This window comes from Apodemus sylvaticus, chromosome 6 (assembly GCF_947179515.1).
Source record: "Apodemus sylvaticus chromosome 6, mApoSyl1.1, whole genome shotgun sequence".
NCBI classification, from domain to species: Eukaryota; Metazoa; Chordata; class Mammalia; order Rodentia; family Muridae; genus Apodemus; species Apodemus sylvaticus.
The window spans coordinates 21289562-21315184 of record NC_067477.1 but is presented as its reverse complement, the minus strand read 5'-3'; the positions used below and the strand labels follow the sequence as shown (position 1 = coordinate 21315184).

At 41.7% G+C, this 25623-nt stretch overlaps 1 protein-coding gene across 1 annotated transcript in view; it reads left to right on the top strand.

Annotated features, from left to right (window-relative positions):
• Positions 1-25623, top strand: part of Catsperb (cation channel sperm associated auxiliary subunit beta) — a 204910-nt gene that overhangs the window by 25839 nt on the left and 153448 nt on the right. Inside the window, exon 5 of the mRNA XM_052186706.1 lies at positions 9608-9703. Within this exon, the coding sequence (XP_052042666.1) occupies positions 9608-9703 (96 nt within the window). The remainder of the gene's footprint in view (positions 1-9607; positions 9704-25623) is intronic.

Below are 25623 nucleotides of genomic sequence, written 5' to 3'. Positions count from 1 at the left end.
CCTGGTTCTGGAAAGACTCAGTGCAACAGTACAGGGGAATACCAGAACAGGGAAGTGGGAAGGTATAGAAGGGAAGGGGGAGGGAAGAGGGCTTATGGTACTTGTGGGGAGTGAGGACCCAGAAAAGGGGAAATCATTTGAAATGTAAATAAAGAATACATCGAATAAAAAAAATGATGCCCAAGAAGAAGGAAGGAGAGGCCCTAGTACTGGAAAGGCTCCATGCAGCAGTGTAGTGGAATACCAGGACAGGGAAATGAAGGGGGTTGATTGGGGAACAGGGGGAGGGGAGAGGGCTTATGGGACTTCTGGTGTTCAGGGAACGAGAAAAAGGAAAATCATTTGAAATGTTAATAAAGAATATATCTAATAAAAAAAAAACTAAAATGAACACAAGCCTCAAGTGAGCCTGCATAATGCCGGGAAGGGAGCAATGGGCAGAAACTACAGTGGGAATTTTTAGAAAAAGGCCAGAAGCCACAGAGATAGTCAATGTGGTCAATGAACTGGGCTCAGAAATTGTAAACTCTCAATAAAAGTAGCTGTATAAATCCTTACATGTTCCTGTGCCCAGCCTAGGCCACATACAAGACGCATTAGCTGAGTGCAGAAAGGTGGAAAAAAAACCATCATTAGTTATTAGGGAAATGCAAATCAAAACAACCCTGAGATTTCACCTCACACCAGTCAGAATGGCTAAGGTTAAAAACTCAGGAGACAGCAGGTGTTGGCAAGGACGTGGAGAAAGAGGAACACTTTACTGCTGGTGGAATTGTAAGATGGTACAACCACTATGGAAATCAGTCTGGCGGTTCCTAAGAAAACTGGACATGACACTTCCGGAGGACCCTGCTATACCTCTCCTGGGCATATACCCAGAGAATTCCCCAGCATGCAATAAGGACACATGCTCCACTATGTTCATATCAGCCTTATTTATAATAGCCAGAAGCTGGAAAGAACCCAGATATCCCCCAATGGAGGAATGGATACAGAAAATGTGGTATATATACACAATGGAGTACTATTCAGCAATTAAAAACAATGAATTCATGAATTTTTTAGGTAAATGGTTGGAACCGGAAAATATCATCCTAAGTGAGGTAACCCAATCACAAAAGAATACACATGGAATGCAATCTCTGATAAGTGGATATTAATTAGCCCAGAAGCCCTGAATACCCAAGGCACAAATTGCATAACAAATGACTCCCATGAAGAAGTAAGGAGAGGGTCCTGATCCTGGAAAGGATTGATCTAGCATGGGAAGGGAATATAAGGACAGAGAAAAAGGAGGGAGGTGATTGGAGAAGGGATGGAGAGAAGAAGGTTTATGGGACATATAAGGAGGGGGGATCCAGGAAAGGGGTGGAATGTAAACAAAGAATATAGAAAATAAAAATATTTTTTAAAAAAGAAAAAACTATCTTTTTTCCACTGGATGCTTTCAGCTCCTTTGTCGAAGATCAAGTGACCATAGGTGTGTTGGTTCATTTCTGGGTCTTCAATCCTATTCCATTGATCCGCTTGCCTGATATTGTACCAATACCATGCAGTTTTTATCACTATTGCTCTGTAGTAGAGTTTAAAGTCTGGGATATTGAATGCCCCTGAAGTTCTTTTACTGTTGAGAATAGTTTTAGCTATCCTGGTTTTTTTGTTATTCCAGATGAATTTGAGAATTGCTCTTTCTAGCTCTATGAAGAACTGGGTTGGGATTTTTTTTATTGATATATTTATTTACATTTCAAATGATTTCCCCTTTTCTGGACCCCCTCTCCCCAAAAGTCCCATCAGTCCCCTGCCCTCCCCCTGTTTTCCCACCCATGGGTTGGGATTTTTATGGGAATAGCATTGAATCTGTAGATTACCTTTGGTAAGATGGCCATTTTAACTATATTAATCCTGCCAATCCACGAGCATGGAAGGTTTTTCCATTTTCTGAGATCTTCTTTGATTTCCTTCTTTAGAGATCTGAAGTTCTTGTCATATAGGTCTTTCACTTGTTTGGTTAGAGTCACCCCAAGATACTTTATGCTGTTTGTAGCTATTGTGAAGGGAGTCATTTCCCTAATTTCTTTCTCGGTCTGCTTATCCTTTGAATATATAAAGGCTACTGATTTGCTTGCGTTGATTTTGTAGCCAGCCACTTTGCTGAAGTTGTTTATCAGCTGTAGGAGTTCTCTAGTAGAGTTTTTAGGGTCACTTAAGTATACGATCATATCATCTGCAAATAGTGATAGTTTGACTTCTTCCTTTCCAATTGTATCCCTTTGACTTCCTTCTGTTGTCTGATTGCTCTAGCTAGGACTTCAAGAACTATATTGAAAAGATATGGAGAGAGGGGGCAGCCTTGTCTAGTCCCTAATTTTAGTGGGATTGCTTCAAGTTTCTCTCCATTTAGTTTGATGTTGGCTACCTGTTTGCTGTATATTGCTTTTACTATGTTTAGATATGGGCCTTGAATTCCTGTCCTTTCCAAGACTTTTAGCATGAAAGGATGCTGAATTTTGTCAAATGCTTTTTCAACATCTAATGAAATGATCATGTGGTTTTTTTCTTTGAGTTTGTTTATGTAGTGGATAGCATTTATGGATTTCCTTATATTGAACCATCCCCGCATCCCTGGGATAAAGCTTACTTGATCATGGTGGATGATTGTTTTGATGTGTTCTTGGATTCGGTAGGCAAGAATTTTATTTAGTATTTTTGCATCGATATTCATAAGGGAAATTGGCCTGAAATTCTCTTTCTTAGTTGGATCTTTGTGTGGTTTTGGTATCAGCGTAATAGTGGCTTCGAAGAAGGAGTTGGGTAGTGTTCCTTCTGTTTCTATTTGGTGGAAAAGTTTGAAGAGTATTGAGTCTTCTTTGAAGGTCTGATAGAATGCTGCACTGAAACCATCTGGTCCTGTGCTTTTTTTGGTTGGAAGCCTGTCTATGACTGCTTCTATTTCTTTAGGGGTTATGGGTCTGTTTAGATGATCTATTTGATCCTGGTTTAATTTGGGTAATTGGTATCTGTCTAAGAAATTGTCCATTTCCTCCAGATTCTCCAGTTGTGTTGAGTACAGGTTTTTTGTAGTAGGATCTGACGATTTTTTGAATTTCCTCGGTTTCTGTTGTAATATCTCCGTTTTCATTTCTAATTTTGTTAATTTGGATACTTTCTCTGTGCCCTTTGGTTAGTCTGGCTAAGGGTTTATCTATCTTGTTGATTTTTTTCAAAGAATCAGCTCCTGGTTTTGTTGATTCTTTGGATGGTTCTCTTGGTTTCTACTTGATTGATTTCAGCCCTGAGTTTGATGATTTCCTGCTTCTCCTCCTCCTGGGTGAATTCGCTTCTTTTTGTTCCAGGGATTTCAGTTGTTCTGTTAATCTTCTAGTGTATGCTCTTTTGAATTTCTTTTTGGAGGCACTCAAAGCTATGAGTTTTCCTCTTAGCACTGCTTTCATTGTGTCCCATAGATTTGTGTATGTTGCGCATTCATTTTCATTAAATTCTAAAAAATCTTTGATTTCTTTATTTCTTTCTTGACCAAGGTATCACCGAGTAGAGTATTGTTCAGTTTCCATGTGTAAGTGGGCTTTCTGTTGTTTTTATTGTTATTAAATAGCACTTTTACTCCATAGTGATGTGATAGGAGGCATGGGATTATTTCAGTCTTCTTATATTTGTTGAGGTCTGTCTTGTGACCAACTACATGGTCGATTTTGGAGAAGGTACCATGAGGTGCTGAGAAAAAGGTATATTCTTTTGCTTTGGCACGAAAAGTTCTATATATATCTGTTAAATCCAATTGGTCCAAAGCTTCAATTAGTTTCACTGTCTCCCTGTTTAGTTTATGTTTTCCTGATTGGTCCATTGATGAGAGTGGAGTGTTGAAGTCACCCACAATTATTGTGTTAGGTCCAATGTGTGCTTTGAACTTTAGTAAAGTTTCTTTTATGAATGAGGGCACCCTTGTATTTGGAGCATAGATTTTCAGGATTGAGAGTTCTTCTTGTTGGATTTTTCTTTTTCCACTCCAGCAAAAAGTGTCCTTCTGTGTTTCTTTTGATGACTTTAGGTTGAAAGTCAATTTTATCTGATATTAGAATGGCAACTCTGGCTTGTTTCCTGAGACCATTTAATTGTAGAATTGTCTTCCAGCCTTTTACTCTAAGGTAGTTTTTGTCTTTGACACTGAGGTGTGTTTCCTGTATGCAGCAAAATGTAGGGTCCTGTTTATGTAACCAGTCTGTTAGTCTATGTCTTTTTATTGGGGAATTGAGTCCATTGATGTTAAGAGATATTAAGGAGTAGTGGTTATTGCTTCCTATCATTTTTGATGTTAATTTTATACTTGTGTGGTTATCTTCTTTTGGGTTCTTATGAAAGAAGCTTAATATGCTGCTTTTTCCAGGGTATAGTTTCCCTCGTTGTAATGGTGTTTTCCCCCTATAATCCTTTGTAGGGCTGGGTTTGTGGAAAGATATTGTGTAAGTTTGTTTTTGTCATGGAATATCTTGGTTTCTTCATCTATAGTGATTTAGAGTTTCGCTGGGTATCGTATTCTTCGCTGGCATTTGTGTTCTCTTAGAGTCTGTATGAGCTCTGCCCAGGATCTTCTAGCTTTCATGGTCTCTGGTGAGAAGTCTGGTGTAATTCTGATAGATCTTCCTTTATATGTTACTTGCCCTTTTTCTCTTACTGCTCTAAGTATTCTCTCTTTGTTTAGTACATTTGGGGTTTTGATTATTATGTGACGGTAGGTAGTTCTGTTCTGGTCCAGTCTGTTTGGAGTTCTGTAGGCTTCTTGTGTAGGCTTCTGTAGGCTTCATAGGCATCTCTCTCTTTAGGTTAGGGAAGTTTTCTTCCATAATTTTGTTGAAGATATTTGCTGGCCCTTTAATTGTAAATCTTCACTCTCATCAACGCCTATAATCCTTAGACTTGGCTTTCTCATTGTGTTCTGGATTTCCTGGATGTTTTGAGTTACAAGCTTTTTGCATTTTGCATTTTCTTTGACTGTTGAGTCCATGGTTTCTATGGTATCTTCTGCATCTGAGATTCTTCTATCTCTTGTATTCTGTTGTTGATATTTGCATTTATGGCCCCTGATTTCCTCCCAAGGTTTTCTATCTCCAAAGTTGTCTCCCTTTGTGCTTTCTTAGTTGTTCCTACTTCTGTTTTTAGATCCTGGAAGTTTTTGCTCAATTTTGTCATTTGCTTGTTTGTGTTTTCCTCTAATTCTTTGAGAGATTTTTGTGTTTCCTCTTTCATGACTTCTGCCTGTTGGTCAAAGTTCTCCTGTATTTCTTAAAGTGATTCTTGCATTTCCTCCCTATTGGCTACAAACTTCTGACCCATATTGGACTGAATTTCTTTAAGTGATTTTTGTGTTTCCCTTGTAAGGGCTTCTAGCTTTTGATCATTTTTCTCCTGAATTTCTTTAAGAGATTTATTTATGTCCTTCATGTGTTCCTCTAACATCATCCTTACCAGTGATTTTAAATCCACTTCTTGTTTTTCTGGTGTGTTGGGGTATCCAGGACTTGCTATTTTTGGAGAATTGGGTTCAGATGCTGCCATAATGCCTTGGTTTCTGTTAGTAATGTTCCTAAGCTTGCCTTTAGCCATCTAGTTCTCACTGGTGTTAAATGGTCTTATTGTCACTGGCTGGTGCCATAACCTATTGTGGACCTTTAGGGCTATTTCCATGACACTGGATGACTGGGTTTCCTCTGGCACAGATTACTGATATGCTGCCTTCCTCTTTTGTGCCTTTGGAGTCCTGCTCAGTCTTGCCTCAAGAAATGTTATCATTTCTTGATAACATTTGGGTTGTCAAGGTGAACCAGGTGTTCTCAGACTGTTCTGTTAGGGAGCAAAGATGGTGTGTGTGTGGGGTCATTCCCTCTGTTGATTCTCACGTAAGACACAGGCCTCATGACTGACTGGCTTGTAGATAAACTGCCTATGTTCTCAGGTCCTGGGCGCAGGCAGACCCCAGGAGATTTGCACCCCCAGCGATCTTAAGCTCAGGATAAAACAGTACCTAGTGATGTTTTGCTGCCCTGGCAGGCCATGAAGATGGCCATGGGGAGTTGCTCCCTCTGCTGTTCTCTGTGCAGGACACAGGCCCCATGACCTACCAGCTGGGAGATGAACCACCTGTGTGCTCAGGTCCTAGGCGCAGGCAGACCTCTGGTGGTTTGCACCCTCAGAGATCTTAAGCTCGGGGTGATACAGCACCTAGTGAAGCTCTTCTGCTCCAGTAGGCAGCGAATATGGCCGCGGGGATTCTCTCCCTCTGCAGCTCTCCAGGCAGGACACAGGCCCCAAGCCAGAGGTCTGGCAGATGAACTGCCTATGTGCTCAGTTCCTGAGTGCAAGCAGACCCCTGGCGGTTTGCACCCCCAGAGATCTTAAGCTCGGGGTGATACTGTACCTAGTGAAGCTCTTCTGCCCTGGCAGCCAACGAATATGGCCATGGGGATTCTCTCCCTCTGCTGCTCTCCAGGCAGGACACAGGCCCCACGCCTGGTGGACTGGCAGACAAACTGCCTATGTGCTCAGTTCTTGGGTGCAGGCAGACCCCTGGCTCTTTGCACCCCCAGAGATCTACAGCTTGAGGTGATACAGTACCTAGTGACTCTCTTCTGCTCAGGCATGCAGCAAATATAGATGTTGAACATTTCTTTAGGTGCTTCTCGGCCATCCGAATTTCTTCAGGTGAAAATTCTTTGTTTAGATCTGTACCCCATTTTTTTCTTTGACATCATTTTTTTTTTAATTGAGTATCTTCTTCATTTACATTGCCAATGGTAAAACCATTCCTAATTTCTCTCTCCCACAAGTCCCCTTCCCCAACGTTTCCCTAACCCTCCTCCCTCCCCCTGCCTCCATGTATATGCCCCTCTACTCAACACAGTCCCATCTCCCTCCCAACTTCCTCGCACCCCATCTGTTTCCCTTTGTTGTGGCCTCTATTGAGCCTCTACCTGACCAAAGACCACTCCTCCCACTGATGCCCAAAAAGGCATTCCTGTGCCACATTTTTGGCTGGAACCATGTATACCCCTTGGTTGATGATTCAGTCCCTGGGAGTCTTGGGGTGTCTGGGTGTCCAAAGTCATTGTTTTTCCCATGGGGCTATATACCAATTCAGCTCCTCCAGACAACCCCCCAGATCCTCCGTTGGGGACCCCAAGCTCAGTCCAAGCTTGGTTGCTAGTTTTGCTTCTGAATTCATAAGACACTGGCAGGGCCCCTCTGGAGACAGCCATGGCTTGCTCCTTTTGGTACATGCTTCTCATCGTAGTGTCTGGGTTTGCTGACTATTTATAGGATGAATTCCCAGGTAGGGAACTGGCTGGGTGGCCTTTACGTCAGACTCTGCTCCACACATTGCCTCCCTTGTTGTTCCTGTGAGCATTTTGTTCCGTTTCTCAGAGGAACCATAGCTCCCTCACTTAAGTCATTCTTCTGGAGCTTCCTGTGCTGGGTGAATTGCAACTTGTTTATTTTGAGCTTTTGAACTAGCATCCACTTATTAGTGAGTGCATACCATGTGCTTTCTTTTGTGACTGGGATACCTCGCTCAGAATGACACTTTCTAGTTCCATCCATTTGCCTAAGAATTTCATGAATTCATTGTTTTTGATAGCTGAATAGTACTCCATTGTGTATATATACCACAGTTTCTGTATCCATTCCTCTGTTGAAGGACATCTGTGTACCTCATTTTTTAATAGGGTTATTTGGTTCCCTGGGGTCTAACTTCTTGAGTTCTTTGTATATATTGGATATTAGCCCTCTATCGGATGTAGAGTTGGTGAAGATCTTTTCCCAATTTGTTGGTTGCCGTTTTGTCCTTTTGACAGTGTCCTTTGCCTTACAGAAACTTTGTAATTTAATGTGATCCCATTTGTTAATTTCTTGATCTTAGAGCATAAGCTATTGGTGTTCTGTTCAGGAACTTTTCCCCTGTGCCCATGTCCTCAAGGGTTTTCCCCAGTTTCTTTTCCCTTCACAATAGCCACAAACAATATAAAGTATCTTGGTGTGGCTCTAACCAAACAAGTGAAAGATCTATATGACTTGAACTTCAGGTCTCTGAAGAAGGAAATAGAAGAAGACCTCAGAAAATGATAAAATCTTCCATGCTCGTGGATTGGCAGGATTAATACAGTCATAATGGCCATCTTGCCAAAAGCAATATACAGATTCAATGCAATCCCCATCAAAATCCCAACTCAGTTTTTTACAGAGTTAGAAAAAGCAATTCTCAAATTTATCTGGAATAACAAAAAACCCAGGATAGCTAAAACTATTCTCAATAGTAAAAAGTCTTCTGGGGGAATTAGTATCCCAGACCTCAAGCAGTACTACAGAGCAATAGTGTTAAAAACTGCATGGTATTGGTACAGGGACAGGCAAGTGGACCAATGGAATAGAATTGAAGACCCAGAAATGAATCCACACACCTATGGTCACTTGATCTTTGACAAAGGAACGGAAAACATCCAGTGGAAAAAAGATAGCCTTTTCAACAAATGGTGCTGGCTCAACTGGAGGTCAGCATGCAGGAGAATGCGAATTGATCCATTCTTATCTCCTTGTATTAACTCCAAGTGGATCAAGGACCTCCACATAAAACTAGGCACACTGAAACTAATAGAAAAGAAACTGGGGGTTTTCAGTATTTTTATAGATTTTTTAAAAAAATTTAATTTTATTTGTTTTTTCAATTATTCTTTTTACATCCTTTCCATTACCCCCTCTACATCACCTCCTCCTATTACCCCTTCCTCTTCATTCCTCCCCTTCTCCTCTGAGGAGGTGGGGGATGCCCTGGGTATCCCTCCCACCTGATAGTTCAAGTCTCTGTGAAGTTATGCACTTTCTCTTCCACTTAGGCCAAATAAGTCTGCACATAGGCTGGTCCATTATGTACATATGAATCTCACAGGGTGTTTGAAGTGTGAAACTGGAGTTAGAGATGGATGTGTTGGTCTTGTGTTGCTGAAAACTGAACCTAGATCCTCTAAAAGAGTAGCAAGTGCTCTTAACATGAGCATTCTCTTCAGTACCCACCATTCTCGTATTTGCTTGGGGTTATTTTACCTTAAGGTTTACCAGGAATGTTGGCTTTAAGTTTTCTATTTATGGTCTGCCTTTCAGGATAATACCGGCTGATAGGATGTGTTTAGAAGTAACCCTTCTGCTTCATTTCTGAGAACTAGTTTTGTGAGCAATGCTGTTAACTCTTCCTTACCTGTTTCATCAAACTCAGCATTGCCGCTGTCATAGGTCCTGTACATTTCTCTAACAGGTATTCTAAAATAATATTATGCCACTTAACAAAGGGGTTATGAATTTCATTTTCCTAGACATAGTTTTAAAAGAGAAATTATTATCTAAACTTATTAGCATTAAATACATTATTATGGTAGTAACATAATTTTATAATTATTTATTATTTTAATCAAAAAATGTTTGCACAAAAATGTGTGAAATTTGACACATTCATATACTCAAAATGAGTGTAAAAGAGTAGTGTTCACAAAGCTTCCAGTTTCACCAACATGACATATGAATGTTATTTATCTTTTATTTTTAGACATTGCAGCTGTAGAACAATGGTTGATAAAGATCACAATGCATGAAGGATTAAACATTTATGATACTGAAGGGACCTTATTGGATCTTGTCCGAGGTAAATATCAGCATATAAAGTAGAATATCATTCACATACTCTTTGAACAAACTTTGATGATTAACTTATAGTGCCAAGTTCCAGAAGCAGGGACCATTGCTTTTATACAGAATATATAATGTATATTTGAATATATATTCAGATTATAAATATATTTGAATCTCTGGAATGAATTTCATTTGAATAATATTTTACTGTGCTAGTGATATGTTTTCTAGTACTTTAAAAGAGGTATTTATTTTTATTTTATGTGTGTGATTGTATTGTGTATATATATGCATGTGTACCATGTAGAGAACTCAAAGAGGAAAAAAGGGTATTTTTTTTCTGGGGACCAGCCTTGGCAGGTCTTCCTCCTCTTCCTCCTCCTCATTGTCCTTCTCCTCCTCCTTCTTCTTTTTATTAGATATATTCTTTATTTACATTTCAAATGTTGTCCCCTTTCCTGGTTTCCCCTCAAAATCCTATAACCCATCTCCCCTCCCCCTATTCCCCAATCAAGCCACTCCTGTTTCCCTGTCCTGGTATTCCCCTACACTGCAGCATGGAGCCTTCCAAGGACAAACAGCTTCTCCCCACTTTGATGTCCAACAAGGCCATCCTCTGCTGCCTATGTGTCTGAAGCCATGGGTATCTCCATGTGTATTCTTTTGTTGATGGTTTAGTTCTTGGGATCTCTGGGGGGTACTGGGTGGCTCATCTTGTTGTTCCTCCTATGGCACTACAAACCCTTCAGCTCCTTGGGTCCTTTCTCTAGCTCCTCCACTGGGAACCCTATGCTCAGCTCAATGGCTGGCTGAGAGTGTCCCCCTCTGTATTTGTCATGCACTGGCAGAGCCTCCCAGGTGACAGCTATATCTGGCTCTGGTCAGCAAGCACTGTGGGCATCTACAATAGTGTCTGTTTTTTGTAACTGTATATGGGATGGATCCCTGGGTGGGGTAGTCTCTGGGTGGTCTTTCCCTCAGACTCTGTTCTACACTTTGTCTCTGTAACTCCTTCTGTGGGAATTTTGTTCCCCCTTCTAAGAAGGACCAGAGTATCCATACTTTGTTCTTCCTTCTTTTTCAGTTTCATTTGATCTGTGAATTGTGTCTTGGGTATTCCAAGCTTCTGGGCTAAATGCCACTTGTCAGTGAGTGCATACCATGTGTGCTCTTTTGTGATTGGGTTACCTCACTCAGAATGATATTTTCTAGTTCCATCCATTTGCTTAAGAATTTCATAAATTCATTGTTTTTAATAGCCAAGTAATATTCCATTGTGTAAATGGACCATATTTTCTGTATCCATTCCTCTCTTGAGGGACTTGCCTGGCCTCAGACTTATAGAAATCCACATGCCTCTGTCCTAAACTACTGGGATTAAAGACATGTGTCACCATACCTAGCTCTAATTTATTTGATCACCTCTATCACTGTAGGTAGCATAAGCTGTTAATATTCTTCAACTTCTCTATCTTTCATTGCATTACTTTTTTTCTGGTATTAATCCAATCTGATATAATCCTGTTTAGACTAATGAATAAAAATATATAAAATTACATTTTATGAAAGAAATACTTTGGTAGACTTACAAAAGTTAATGAATTATCATTAGCCTCCACTAAACATACATAAAATAAAGTCTGTCTCTATAGATATGCCAGGTAACTGTAGTTTTAGCAAGTCTTCCACCATAATTACAAACTCCACTGAGAACTGAGAGTGATTCTCAAAGAATATAAGCCTAAGAGACCTGTTCATCCTTTTTAATGCAGTATTGTTTGTCATAAGAAAGAACTTTAAACAACATAAGTGTCTATAAAGAAGAAGAACAAAAGCATACAGGTATGTGACTCAAGTACAAAAATAGACACATATCAAAGAGAACTGAACTCATAGATATGGAAAAGATTAAGTTTCAAAATATAGTAGAAAAGGGCTTGGGAGATTGATTGTTCAGTGGATAAAGCACTGCCTGCAAAAGTTTGAGGACTGGAGGGCATATTCACAGGTCAGACACCCAATCTGAGCAATTGTGGAAATTGCCCTTAATTAATTACACTGGGTAGGCAAAAACAGAGGCCATCTTAGGAGGTCAAGGTCAAGCTAGCTAGCTAGACTAGTCAGAACCTGGTAGCACCAGGTTTTCAGGTTTGGGAAAGATTGATCCTGTCTCAATAAATAAACTGGGGAGCAATCAAAGAAAAATGCCCAACATCAACTTTGAGCCTCTTTGTTCATGTGCACCTTTATATTTATGTGTAGCTACATATATGTCAATACACATAAAAATGCACACCAGACAATTTTTTTTAAAAAAATTAGAATATGAGGACTGGTGAGATGGTTCAACCAGTAAAAGTACTCGTGATGATTTGTATATGCTTGGGCCAGGGAGTAGCACTATTAAGAGCTATGGCCTTGTTGGGGTAGATATGTCACTGTGGGTGTGGAGCTTTAATACCTTAGTCCTAGCTGCCTGGAAGGGAGTATTCTGCTAGAAGCCTTCAGATGAAGATGTTGAACTCTCAGCTCCTCCTGCACCATGCCTGTCTGGATGCTGCCATGTTTCTGCCTTGATAATAATGGACTGAACTGCTGAACCTGTAAGCCAGCCCCAATTAAATGTTGTCCTTATAAGAGTTACCTTGGTCATGTTGTCTGTTCGCAGCAGTAAAACCCTAAGACAGTACTTGTTCCACAATCTTGACAACATGAATTTAAGTACCAGAGCGCATGGTGAAAGAAGAGAACTCACACTGTATGTGCCCATACTGCTTCTCTACAAACATAGACACAAATCATACTCATATGAATACTAGTGCTGAAGGCTAGATTTGCAAACTGAAGAGAGTTGATTCTGGAGTAAATGATTCATCCCTCACCATACTTTTTTTGTGAATAAATAAATACTGATTCAACAAGGCCAGCATTCTCTGCGGCTGGCAAGAAACTCTGAAAACCATAAACTCTTTGAAGAGTGATGAGAAGGAAAAGAGTAAAGTAGAATAAACACACACACACACACACACACACACACACAAACACACACACATACACAAATACACACATGCATACATACACACCCAAACACACATATACACACAAGCACACACACACTGAACAGATGAAGCAAAACAAACTCCAACTTCATATATACCAATACATACCATACATATGTACAGAAAGGCACACAGACAGACACAGACATATTGAATAGATGGAGTGAAACTCCAATGAGAAAGCTTTAACATCTTTGTTTTTCTGTTTTGTACACCATGCTGGCCTAGAACTTTTTTTTTTATTAGATATTTTCTTTATTTACATTACAAATGTTGTCCCCTTTCCTGGTTCCCCCCTCCCCCAAAAATCCAATAAGCCACCTCCCCTTCCCCAATCAACCCTCCCCCACTTCCCTGTCCTGGTATTCCTATACACTTTCCAGGACCAAGGGCCTCTCTTCCCTTTGGTGTCTAGCAAGACCATCCTCTGATGCCTATGTGTCTGGAGCCATGGGTAACTCCATGTGTACATTTTGTCCCTGGGAGATCTGGGAGTACTGGGTGACTCATATTGTTGTTCCTCCTATGTCACTGCAAACCCCTTCAGCTCCTTAGGTCCTTTCTCTAGCTCTTCCATTGGGGACTCTGTGCTCACTTCAATGGTTGGCTGAGAGTGTCCCCCTCTGTATTTGTCATGCACTAGCAAAGCCTCCCAGGTGACAGCTATATCCAGCTCCAGTCAGCAAGCACTTGTGGGCATTGATAATAGTGTCTGGGTTTGGTAATTGTATGCGGGATGGATCCCTGTGTGGGGTAGTATCTGGATGGTCTTTCCCTCACATGCTGCTCCACACTTTGCCTTTGTATCTCCTTCTGTGGGTATTTTGTTCCCCTTTCTACAAAGGACCCAAGTATCCATACTTTGCTCTTTCTCCTTCTTGGGCATCATTTGATATGTGAAATGTATCTTGGTTATTTCATGCTTCTGGGCTAATATCCACTTACCAGTGACTGCATTTCATGTGTGTTCTTTTGTGATTGGGTTACCTCACTTAGAATGTTATTTTCCAGTTCCAACCATTTGCCTAAGAATTCCATGAATTGTTTTTAAATGCTGAGTAGTTTTCCATTGTGAAAATATACTACATTTTCTGTATCCATTCCTCCATTGAGGGACATCATGCTAAATCAAAAGAATATACCTTCTTCTCAGGACCTCATGGTACCTTTTCCAAAACTGACCATATAATTGGTCACAAAACAGACGTCAACAGATATAAGAAGATTGAACTAATTCCATGCCTCCTATCAGATCGCTATGGAGTAACTAGCGAGTTTCACTAGCAACAAAAACAGAAAGTCCACATAGACAGGGAAGCTGAACAATGAACAGTTTCCTGGATGTTTTGGGTTAGGTGCTTTTTGCATTTTGCATTTTCTTTAGCTGTTGAGTCAATGCTTTTTATGGTATCTTCAGCATCTGAGATTCTCTCTTCCATCTTGTATTCTGTTGTTGATGTTTGCATCTATGACTCCTGAATTCTTTCCAAGGTTTTATATCTCCAAAGTTGTCTCCCTATGTGATTTCTTTGATGTTTCTACTTCTGTTTTTAGATCCTGGATGGTTTTGTTCAGTTCCTTCACTTGTTTGTTTGTGTTTTCCTGTAATTCTTTAAGAAATTTTTGTGTTTCCACCTTAAGGGTTTCTACCTGTTGACCCATGTTCTTCTCTATTTCTTTAAGAGATTTTTGTGTTTTCTTTTTAAGGCTTTCTACCTGTTGACTCATGTTCTCCTGTTTTTTTTAATGGAGTTATTGATGTTCTTCTTTTAATCCTCTATCAGCCTCAGGTGATGTGATTTTAAATCCAGATCTTGCTTTTCTGGTATGTTGGGGGTATCCAGGACTTGCTGTTGTAGGAGAACTTGGTTCAGATGGTGTTATGTTGCCTTGATTTCTGTTGGTAATGTTCTTGAGTTTGCCTTTTGCCATTTGGTTATCTCTGGTGTTAGCTGGTGTTGGTGTCTTTGATGGTGGCTTATCTCTCATGCAAGCCTCTGTATCTGTGCTCCTGGGAGACCAGTTCTGTGTACACAAGCCTGTAGTTTCTCCTGTTAGACCCACTCTCTTATGGTTGCTTTTGGGTATATAGCTCTGTGGCCACGATCAATTCTGGGTGTGGGGTGAAAACAGAAGACTCCTGTCCTAGGCTTCTTTTAGTTTCTTGTGTCCTCAGGGTTTCTGGCTGCTTTCTCTGAGCTGCAGGGCAGGTCTCCTCTGAGATGACTGTCTGCTCTAGGCTGTTGGATACATACCTACCTTCCTGTGCTACTTGGAGATAGTGCGCTGTGGCTGAGGATGGTCCCAAGCCAGAGACAGAAACCGGAAGCCTATGTCTTTTTATTGGGGAATTGAGTCCACTGATGTTAAGAGATATTAAGGAATAATGATTGTAGCTGCCTGTTATTTTTGATGTTATTTTAATGTTTGTGTGGTTATCATCTTTGGGTTTGTTAGAAGAAGATTACTTTCTTGCTATTTCTAGTGTGTGGTTTCTCTCCTTGTGTTGGTGTTTTCCATCTATTATCCTTTGTAGGGCTGGATTTGTGGAAAGATATTGTATACATTTGGTTTTATCAGGGAATATCTTGGTTTCTCCATCTATGGTGATTGAGAGTTTTGCTGGGTATAGTAGTCTGGGCTGGCATTTGTGTTCTCTTAGGGTCTGTATGAGATGTGGCCAGGATCTTCTGGCTTTCATCGTCTTTGGTGAGAAGTCTGGTGTAATTCTGACAGGTGTGCCTTTATAAATTACATGCCCCCCTTTCCCTTACTGCTTTTAATATTCTTTATTTGTTTAGTGCATTTGGTGTTTTGATTATTATGTGATGGGAGGACTTTCTGTTTGGGTCCAGTCTGTTTGGAGTTCTGAAGGCTTCTTGTATGTTCATGGGCATCTCTTTCTTTAGTTTAGGGAAGTTTTCTTCTATAATTTTGTTGAAGATATTTGCCGACCCTTTAAGTTATAAATCTTCATTCTCTTCTATACCTTTAATCCTTAGGTTTGGTCTTCTCATTGTGACCTGGATTTCCCAGATGTTTTGGGTTACAAGCTTTATGCATTTTGCATTTCCTTTGACTGTTGATTCAATGATTTCTATGGTATCTTCAGCACTTGAATTCCTTCTTCTATCTCTTGTATTCTGTTGTTGATGCTTGCATCTATGACTCCTGAATTCTTTCCAAGGTTTTCTATCTCTGGAGATGTCTCACTTTGTGATTTCTTTATTGTTTCTACTTCAACTTTAAGATCCTGGATGGTTTTGTTCAGTTCCTTCCCTTGATTGTTTGTGTTTTCCTGTAATTCTTTAGGAGATTTTTGTGTTTCCTCTTTTTATTCTTTTTTTCTTTGATATAATTTTTTATTTACATTTAAAATGAATTCCCCTTTTCTAGCCCCCCACTCCCCGAAAGTCCCGTAAGCCCCCTTCTCTTCCCCTGTCCTCCCACCCACCCCTTCCCACTTCCACGTTCTGGTTTTGCCAAATACTGTTTCACTGAGTCTTTCCAGAACCAGGGGCCACTCCTCCTTTCTTCTTGTACCACATTTGATGTGTGGATTATGTTTTGGGTATTCCAGTTTTCTAGGTTAATATCCACTTATTAGTGAGTGCATACACCATGATTCACATTTTGAGACTGGCTTACCTCACTTAGTATGATGTTCTCTAGCTCCATCCATTTGCCTAAGAATTTCATGAATTCATTGTTTCTAATGGCTGAATAGTACTCCATTGTGTAGATATACCACATTTTTTGCATCCACTCTTCTGTTAAGGGATACCTGGGTGCTTTCCAGCATCTGGCAATTATAAATAGGGCTGCTATGAACATAGTAGAGCATGTATCCTTATTACATGGTGGGGAATCCTCTGGGTATATGCCCAGGAGTGGTATAGCAGGATCTAGTTTGGAAATGAGGTACCCAGTTTTCGGAGGAACCATCAGAATGATTTCCAGAGTGGTTGTACCAATTTGCAAGCCCACCAGCAGTGGAGGAGTGTTCCTCTTTCTCCACACCCTCTCCAACACCTGCTGTCTCCTGAATTTTTAATCTTAGCCATTCTGACTGGTGTAAGGTGAAATCTCAGGGTTGTTTTGATTTGCATTTCCCTAATGACTAATGAAGTTGAGCATTTTTTAAGATGCTTCTCTGCCATCCGAAGTTCTTCAGGTGAGAATTCTTTGTTTAACTCTGTACCCCATTTTTTAATAGGGTTGTTTGGCTTTCTGGAGTCTAACTTCTTGAGTTCTTTATATATATTGGATATTAGCCCTCTATCTGATGTAGGATTGGTGAAGATCTTTTCCCAATTTGTTGGTTGCCGATTTGTCCTCTTGATGGTGTCCTTTGCATACAGAAACTTTGTAATTTTATGAGGTCCCATTTGTCAATTCTTGATCTTAGAGCATACACTATTGGTGTTCTGTTCAGAAACTTTCTCCCTGTACCGATGTCCTCAAGGGTCTTCCCCAGTTTCTTTTCTATTAGCTTCAGAGTGTCTGGCTTTATGTGGAGGTCCTTGATACATTTGGATTTGAGCTTAGTACAAGGAGACAAGGATGGATCAATTCGCATTCTTCTGCATGCTGACCTCCAGTTGAACCAGTACCATTTGTTGAAAAGGCTATCTTTTTTCCATTGGATGTTTTCAGCCTCTTTGTCGAGGATCAAGTGGCCATAGGTGTGTGGGTTCATTTCTGGATCTTCAATTCTGTTCCATTGATCCTCCTGCCTGTCACTGTACCAATACCATGCAGTTTTTAACACTATTGCTCTGTAGTATTGCTTGAGGTCAGGGATACTGATTCCCCCAGACTTTCTTTTGTTGCTGAGAATAGTTTTAGCTATCCTGGGTTTTTTGTTGTTCCAGATGAATTTGGTAATTGCTCTTTCTAACTCTGTGAAGTATTGAGTTGGGATTTTGATGGGTATTACATTGAATCTGTATATTACTTTTAGCAAAATGGCCATTTTAACTATATTGATTCTACCGATCCATGAGAATGGGAGGTTTTCCCATTTTTTGAGGTCTTCTTCCATTTCCTTCTTCAGAGTCTTGAAATTCTTGTCATACAGATCTTTCACATGTTTGGTAAGAGTCACCCCAAGATACTTTATACTGTTTGTAGCTATTGTGAAGGGGGTCATTTCCCTAATTTCTTTCTCAGCCTGCTTATCCTTTGAGTATAGGAAGGCCACGGATTTGCTTGAGTTGATTTTATAACCTGCCACTTTGCTGAAGTTGTTTATCAGCTGTAGGAGCTCTCTAGTGGAGTTTTTTGAGTCACTTAGGCAAACCAACATGTCCTCTGCAAATAATGATAGTTTGACTTCTTCCTTTCCAATTTGTATCACTTTGACCTCCTTATGTTGTCGAATATCCTGAGCTACTACCTCAAGTACAATATTGAAAAGATAAGGAGAAAGGGGGCAGCCTTGTCTGGTCCCTGATTTCAGTGGGATTGCTTCAAGTTTCTCTCCATTTAGTTTGATGCTGGCTACCGGTTTGCTGTATATTGCTTTTACTGTGTTTTGGTATGGGCCTTGAATTCCTGTTCTCTCCAAGACTTTAAGCATGAAAGGATGCTGAATTTTGTCAAATGCTTTTTCAGCATCCAATGAAATGACCCTGTGATTTTTTTTTTGAGTTTGTTTATGTAGTGGATTGCATTGATAGATTTCCATATATTGAACCAACCCTGCATTCCCGAGATAAAGCCTACTTGATCATGGTGGATGATCGTTTTGATGTGTTCTTGGATTCTGTTGGCAAGAATTTTATTGAGTATTTTTGCATCGATGTTCATAAGGGAAATTGGTCTGAAGTTCTCTTTCTTTGTTGGATCTTTGTGTGGTTTTGGTATCAGCGTAATTGTGTCTTCATAGAAGGAATTGGGTAGTGTTCCTTCTGTTTCTATCTTGTGGAATAGTTTGAAGAGTATTGGTGTTAACTCTTCTTTGAAGGTCTGATAGAATTCTGCACTGAAACCATCTGGTCCTGTGCTTTTTTTGGTTGGAAGACTTTCTATGACTCCTTCTATTTCTTTAGGCATTATGGGACTGTATAGATGGTCTAGTTGGTCCTGATTTAATTTTGGTATTTGGTATCTGTCAAGGAAATTGTCCATTTCCTCCAGATTCTCCAGTTGTGTTGAGTACAGGCTCTTGTAGTAGGATCTGATGATTTTTTGGATTTCCTCAGTTTCCGTTGTTATATCTCCCTTTTCATTTCTAAGTTTGTTAATTTGGATACTTTCTCTGTGCCCTTTGGTCAGTCTGGCTAAGGGTTTATCTATCTTGTTGATTTTCTCAAAGAACCAGCTCCTGGTTTTGTTGATTCTCTATATGGTTCTCTTTGTTTCTACTTGATTGATTTCGGCCCTGAGTTTGATGATTTCCTACCTTCTACTCCTCCTGGGTGAAATAGCTTCTTTTTGTTCCAGGGCTTTCAGGTGTGTCATTAAGCTGGTAATGTATGCTCTCTCCATTTTCTTTTTGGAGGCACTCAGGGCTATGAGTTTTCCTCTTAGCACTGCTTTCATTGTGTCCCATAGATTTGGGTATGTTGTGTCTTCATTTTCATTGTGTTCTAAAAAGTCTTTAATTTCTTTCCTTATTTCTTCCTTGACCAAGGTATCATTGAGTAGAATATTGTTCAGTTTCCACGTGTATGTGGGTTTTATGTTGTGTTTGTTGCTATTGAAGACCACTTTTACTCCATAGTGATCTGATAGGAGGCATGGGATTAGTTCGATCTTCTTATATTTGTTGAGGTCTGTCTTGTGACCAATTATATGGTCGATTTTGGAGAAGGTACCATGAGGTGCTGAGAAAAAGGTATATTCTTTTGCTTTAGGATAGAATGTTCTATATATATCTGTTAAATCTAATTGGTCCAAAGCTTCAATTAGTTTCATTGTGTCCCTGTTTAGTTTCTGTTTTCCTGATCGGTCCATTGAGGAAAGTGCAGTGTTGAAGTCACCCACAATTATTGTTTTACGTGCAATGTGTGCTTTGAGCTTTAATAAAATTTCTTTTACGAAAGAGGGTGCCCTTGCATTTGGAGCATAGATGTTCAGGATTGAGAGTTCTTCTTGTTGTATTTTTCCTTTGACCAGCAAGAAGTGTCCCTCAGAGTCTCTTTTGATGACTTTGGGTTGAAAGTCAATTTTATCTGATATTAAAATGGCTACTCCAGCTTGTTTCCTGAGACCATTTGCTTGTAAAATTGTCTTCCAGCCTTTTACTCTAAGGTAGTGTTTGTCTTTGACCCTGAGGTGCGTTTCCTGTAAGCAGCAAAATGTAGGGTCCTGTTTACGTATCCAGTCAGTTAGTGTATGTCTTTTTATTGGGGCATTAAGTCCATTGATGTTAAGAGATATTAAGGAATAGTGATTGTTACTACCTATCACTTTTGACGTTATTTTGATTGCTTAACTTCTTTTGGGTTTGATGAAAGGTTACTATCTTGCTTTTTCCAGGGTGAAGTTTCCCTCCTTGTATTGGTGTTTTCCTCCTATAATCCTTTGTAGGGCTGGGTTTGTGGATAGATATTGGGTAAACTTGGTTTTGTCATGAAATATCTTAGTTTCTCCATCTACGGTGATTGAGAGTTTTGCTGGATATAGTAGTTTTGGCTGGCATTTGTGTTCTCTTAGAGTCTTCATGAGATCTGCCCAGGACCTTCTAGCCTTCATAGTCTCAGGTGAAAAGTCTGCTGTGATTCTGATAGGTCTTTTTTTATATGTTACTTGGCCTTTTTTTCTTACTGCCTTTAATATTCTTTCTTTGTTTAGAACATTTGGTGTTTTGATTATTATGTGACGGGAAGTATTTCTGTTCTGGTCCAGTCTGTTTGGAGTTCAGTAGGCTTCTTGTATATTCATGGGCATCTCTTTAGGTTAGGGAAGTTTTCTTCCATAATTTTATTGAAGATATTTGCTGGCCCTTTAAGTTGTAAATCTTCACTCTCATCTATGCCTATAATCCTTAGGTTTGGTCTTCTCATTGTGTCCTGGATTTCCTGGATATTTTGGGTTACAAGCTTTTCGCATTTTGCATTTTCTTTAACTGTTGAGTCCATGGTTTCTATGGAATCTTCAGCATCTGAGATTCTTTCTTCTATCTCTTGTATTCTGTTGTTGATATTTGCATCTCTGTCCCCTGATTTCTTCTCAAGGCTTTCTATCTCCAAAGTTGTCTCCCTTTGAGTTTTCTTAGTTGTTTCTACTTCTGATTTTAGATCCTGGATGGTTTTGCTTAGCTCCTTCACTTGCTTGTTTGTGCTTTCTTGTAATTCTTTAAGATATTTTTGTGTTTCCTCTTTCATGACCTCACCCTGTTGACCAAAGTTCTCCTGTATTTCTTTAAGTGTTTTTTGCATTTCCTCATTATTGGCTTTTGTTCAGCATCATGACCAGTGATTTTAAATCCAAATCTTGTTTTACTGGTGTGATGGGGTATCCAGTACATGCTGGTAGAGGAGAATTGGGTTCAGATGTTGCCAAAATGCCTTGATTTCTGTTAGTGATGTTTTCCTGCGTTTGCCTTTTGCCATCTAGTTCTTACTGGTGTTAGTTGGTCTTGTCAGTGCTGGACTCACCAGTGCAAGCTGCCCCTTCCCAGGTGGCCTCTGGTGCACAGCTTACCTCCTGCACTGCCTGGAGACAGGGTGTTGTTGCCCAGGCTGTTCATATCCCAAAGCAGACACCCGAAGGCTCCCGCTGGTGCCCGCTGGATTCACCGGAGCACACTGACTTCTCCCAACTGCCTGTCTAGAAGCCCCTCCTGCCTCTTGCAGGACCTGGAGAGGACCTGGGTGTTGCCACCCAGGGTGATCTGGATCTGGAAGCGGAGAGAGTTGAGCTGAGGGCTCCCGCCAGACGCCTCTGGACTGGGACCCAAGCTCTGGGCCGCAGGAGCAAGCCGCGCTGCAAGCTCCCAGACTGTCTCTGGGTGCATACCGGGTCTCCCGCACTTCCTGGAGACCGAGCGCTGTGGCCCTGGTCGTTCAGATCCCAAAGCCGGCACCTGAAGGCTCCCGCTGGGGCCCGCTGGATTCACCGGAGCACACCGACTTCTCCCCGCTGGCCTGCTGATGTGTTCTTGGGTGCCCTTGCAGCTCTAGTGTGCTTTGACCCAGAATGTGTCTGTGAACCAGATGGAGCCCGTGTGCACCCCCAGGGAGCGCAGACGGTGTACACTGCTGGGACCTCACCTGCGTGCTGATCACTCCACTGGGCAGCTGATCCCCCAACCGGGCTGGTGCACACAAGGTTAGCCTGGCCGCCCAGTCCCTGGGTCCATGCAGAAGCCTGGGAGGCCAAGGTCTGAGCAAAGTTCCCCTCGGGCTATGACTGTCAACGGGTTCTGCCAGGTCACCAGGATGGCGGGCATGGGCGTTCACGTTCCCTGAAAGCGCCGGGAGAGTCTGCTGGGCTAACAACCTCCTGGGCGGGTTGACACACAGATGGCCCACCAAGCCGCCCAGTTCCTGGGGTCAGTCCAGGGCTTGTTGGGGCCTAGACCCCCCGCTTTGTTAGCCGTCTCTGCCCTCCCGAGCACTCTGGGTCCTGTAGGCAAAATGGCGGCGCGTGCCGGCCAGGGCAAAAAAACCTCCTGGCTGGGTTGCCCCCCCCCCATGGCCCCCCCGAACAGCCCAGGGCCTGGGTGCAGGCCAACGCTCGTCGGGCTCAGACCCCCGCAATGTTGGCCTCGGGTTATTTTTGTGTACCTCAGTCTGTCCGATCTCTCTGGAGTCCGAAACCAAGATGGAGGTGAGCCTCTCCTGACTGGCGGGAGGCCGAGTTCTGAAGTGGCTTCCGTGCAGCAAAAGGCACTGCAAATCCGCAGCTGCTTGCAGCCCGGCTGGCCAGAGAAGGTCACTGGTCGTGGGCACAGGGCCTAACTGGACCCTGTGTCGCCTTAGTTCCACTGCTGATGGCCCTTCAGCTGGACCAGCCACTGCTGCACTGCCGCCACCGCCACCGTCACCCCCGCAGCCGCCGCCACCGCCACTGCCGCCGCTGCCGCCGCAGCCGCCGTGTTTCCTCTTAAGGGCTTCTGCCTGTTGACCCATGTTCTCCTTTATTTCTTTAAGGGAGTTATTTATGTCCTTCTTGATGCGCCCTCTATCAGCACCATGAAATAAGATTTTAAAGCCGAGTCTTGCTTTTCTGGTGAGTTGGGGACTGTGGCGGGAGAACTGGGTTCTGATATTGACAAGTAGCCTTATTTTCTGTTGGTAGGATTCTTGTTCTTGCCTTTTGCCACCTGGTTATCTCTGGTGCTAGTTGGTCTTGCTGTCTCTGGCTGGAGCTTGTTCCTCCTGTGGGCCTGTAAGCCTGTGTCTGTACTCCTGGGAGATCAACTCTCTTCTGGCAGTGTCTGTGCAGAAAAGGCTGTGGAGCTGCTTGGCTCCCTGGTGAAAATGGTAGCCTGAAGACCTCTGTCCCAGCTGCTGCACTGATCTTATGCCCTGTGTGCTGCTAGCTGTTCAACTCAAGAGAGAACGTGGAGACCTCAACTCCATGCACAGAAGTGAAAGAGCTGTTGGGAGATCACTCTCTCCTGGTGTGTCAGGCACAGAAGGCTGTGGAGCTGCCTGGCTCCCTGGTACAAATTGGCAGTGGGAAGACTTCTTTCCCAGTTGCTCCACTGATCTATGTCCTGTGTGCTCCCAGCTGTTCCTCTCCACAGAGAAGGTAGAGATCTCACCTCTGTGCTCAGAAGTGAAAGCACTGCTGGGAGATCACTCTCTTCTGGAGGACTGTGCACAGAAAGCTGTGGAGCTGCCAGACTCCCCGGTGCAAATGGCGGTGGGCAAGTAGGCTTCTTGTATGTCCATGGATATCTCTTTCTTTAGGTTAGGGAAATTTTCTTCAATAATTTTGTTGAAGATATTTACTGGCCCTTTAAGTCAGGAGTCTTCACTCTCTTCTATACCCATAATCCTTAGTTTTGGTCTTTTCATTTTGTCCTGGATTTTCTGGATGTTTTGGCATAGGCGCTTTTTGCATTTTGCAGTTTCTTTGACTGTTGTGTCAATGCTTTCTATAGTATCTTCTGCATTTGAGATTCTCTCTTCTATCTCTTGTATTCTGTTGTTGATGTTTGCATCTATGACTCCTGACTTCTTTCCTAGGTTTTCTATGTCCAGAGTTGTTTTTCTTTGTGATTTCTCTATTGTTTCTACTTCCTTAGATCCTGGATGTTTTTGTTCAATTCCTTCACCTGTTTGGTTTTGCTTTCCTGTAATTTTTTAAGGGCTTTTACCTGTTTACCTGTGTTTTCCTGTATTTCTTTAAGGGCGTTATCTATGTCATTCTTGAAGCCCTCTATCAGCATCATGAATTGTGATTTTAAATCCAAATCTTGCTTTTCTGGTGTCTTGGGGTATCCAGGACTTCTTGTTGTGGGTTACTGGGTTCAGATGGTGCCACGTCGCCTCAATTTCTGTTGGTAGCATTCCTATGCTTGCCTTTTGCCATCTGGTTATCTCTGGTATTATTAGTTGGTCCTATTGTCTCTGCTTGGTCCTTGTCCCTCCTATGGACTTGCAAGCCTGTCTCAGCACCCCTGGGTGACTAGCTCTACCCTGGCACAGAGTGTTGTGGTGCTACCCAGCTCCTGGATGCACATAGAGCTGTGGCACACCCTGTCCCAGCTGTTCTTGCACTCTGGTGTTCCCTGTGCTCCTGTCTGTACCTGCTCGCTCAATCACTGGAGAGAAAGTGGCAGCCTCAACTCTAAACCTGGGAATCAAATCACTTCTTGCAGAGCAGTTCTCCCTTGACAGGATCGGTGCACAGACAGCTGTGGTTCTGCCAGCTCCTGGGTGCAGGTGGAGCCCTGACAGACCCTGCCTGGCTATTCTGGCACTCAGGTGTTCCTTGTGTTCCTGGCTGTACATGCCTGCTCAGTCCCTGGAGAGAAGATGGAGCCTCACTTCTAAACCTGGGTGTCAAATTACTCCCTGCTGAGCAGTTCTCCCCTGGCAGGATCAGTGCACAGACCCTGCTGTAGTGCTTCCTAGCTCCTGGGTGCAGGTGGGGCCCTGGTGGGCCCTGTTCCATTTGTTCTGTCACCCTGGTGTTCCCTGTCCTCTTTTCTGTACCTGCCTGCCCAGTCACTGGAGAGAAGATGACTCCTGGCCTAGAATTTAATCAGCAACTTTATTTTTTCTCTTAGCCTTTTTATACCATCTAAGACAAAGTTCTATATGTAAGAAAAAGATTACCTTGTAGCTAGAAATTACATATTTTTCAATCTTTAAAATCAGTCACCACAAAAAAGTATTCCTCCCAAAAACGATTGAAATCCTTGCACAAAAGGAAGTTCTGATTATGGAGTCTTCTTTTAAAACTAAACATTCTCCATCTAACTTTCTTTGCGCAAGTTCATCCAAAGCAATAATTCTTTTGTCATTAATTAACAAAGTTTAAGCAAGCTGGTCTACAGACGCATTTTTTTAACCTATACTTGGCTGATGACAATTTGCATCTAGCAAGAAAGAGATCAACATCTATATTATGTTTTATATTTGAAGTCTTATTCACCTAAACAGGTTAATCATATATTTTCTAATCTTATAATAGAATTATTTATTTTTTGTTCATAACCCCATCTATTCATGGTGCACAGTGAAACTTGTGGTCAAATGTCTAGACAACAAGATTTTGGAACTCACTCCCAACCTTGAGTGAAATGTTTTCTTTGATCATTAACTTTTACCAAGCTTATTTTTTCTTCAAAATGCAATCACTTGCTTGCAAGGCAATAAATCTCACTGTACTCTTTTCCTAACCTATGTGGTACTTAATATTCTACAAGGAGTGGGCACTATTCTTGATTCTAATTTTATTAGATCTT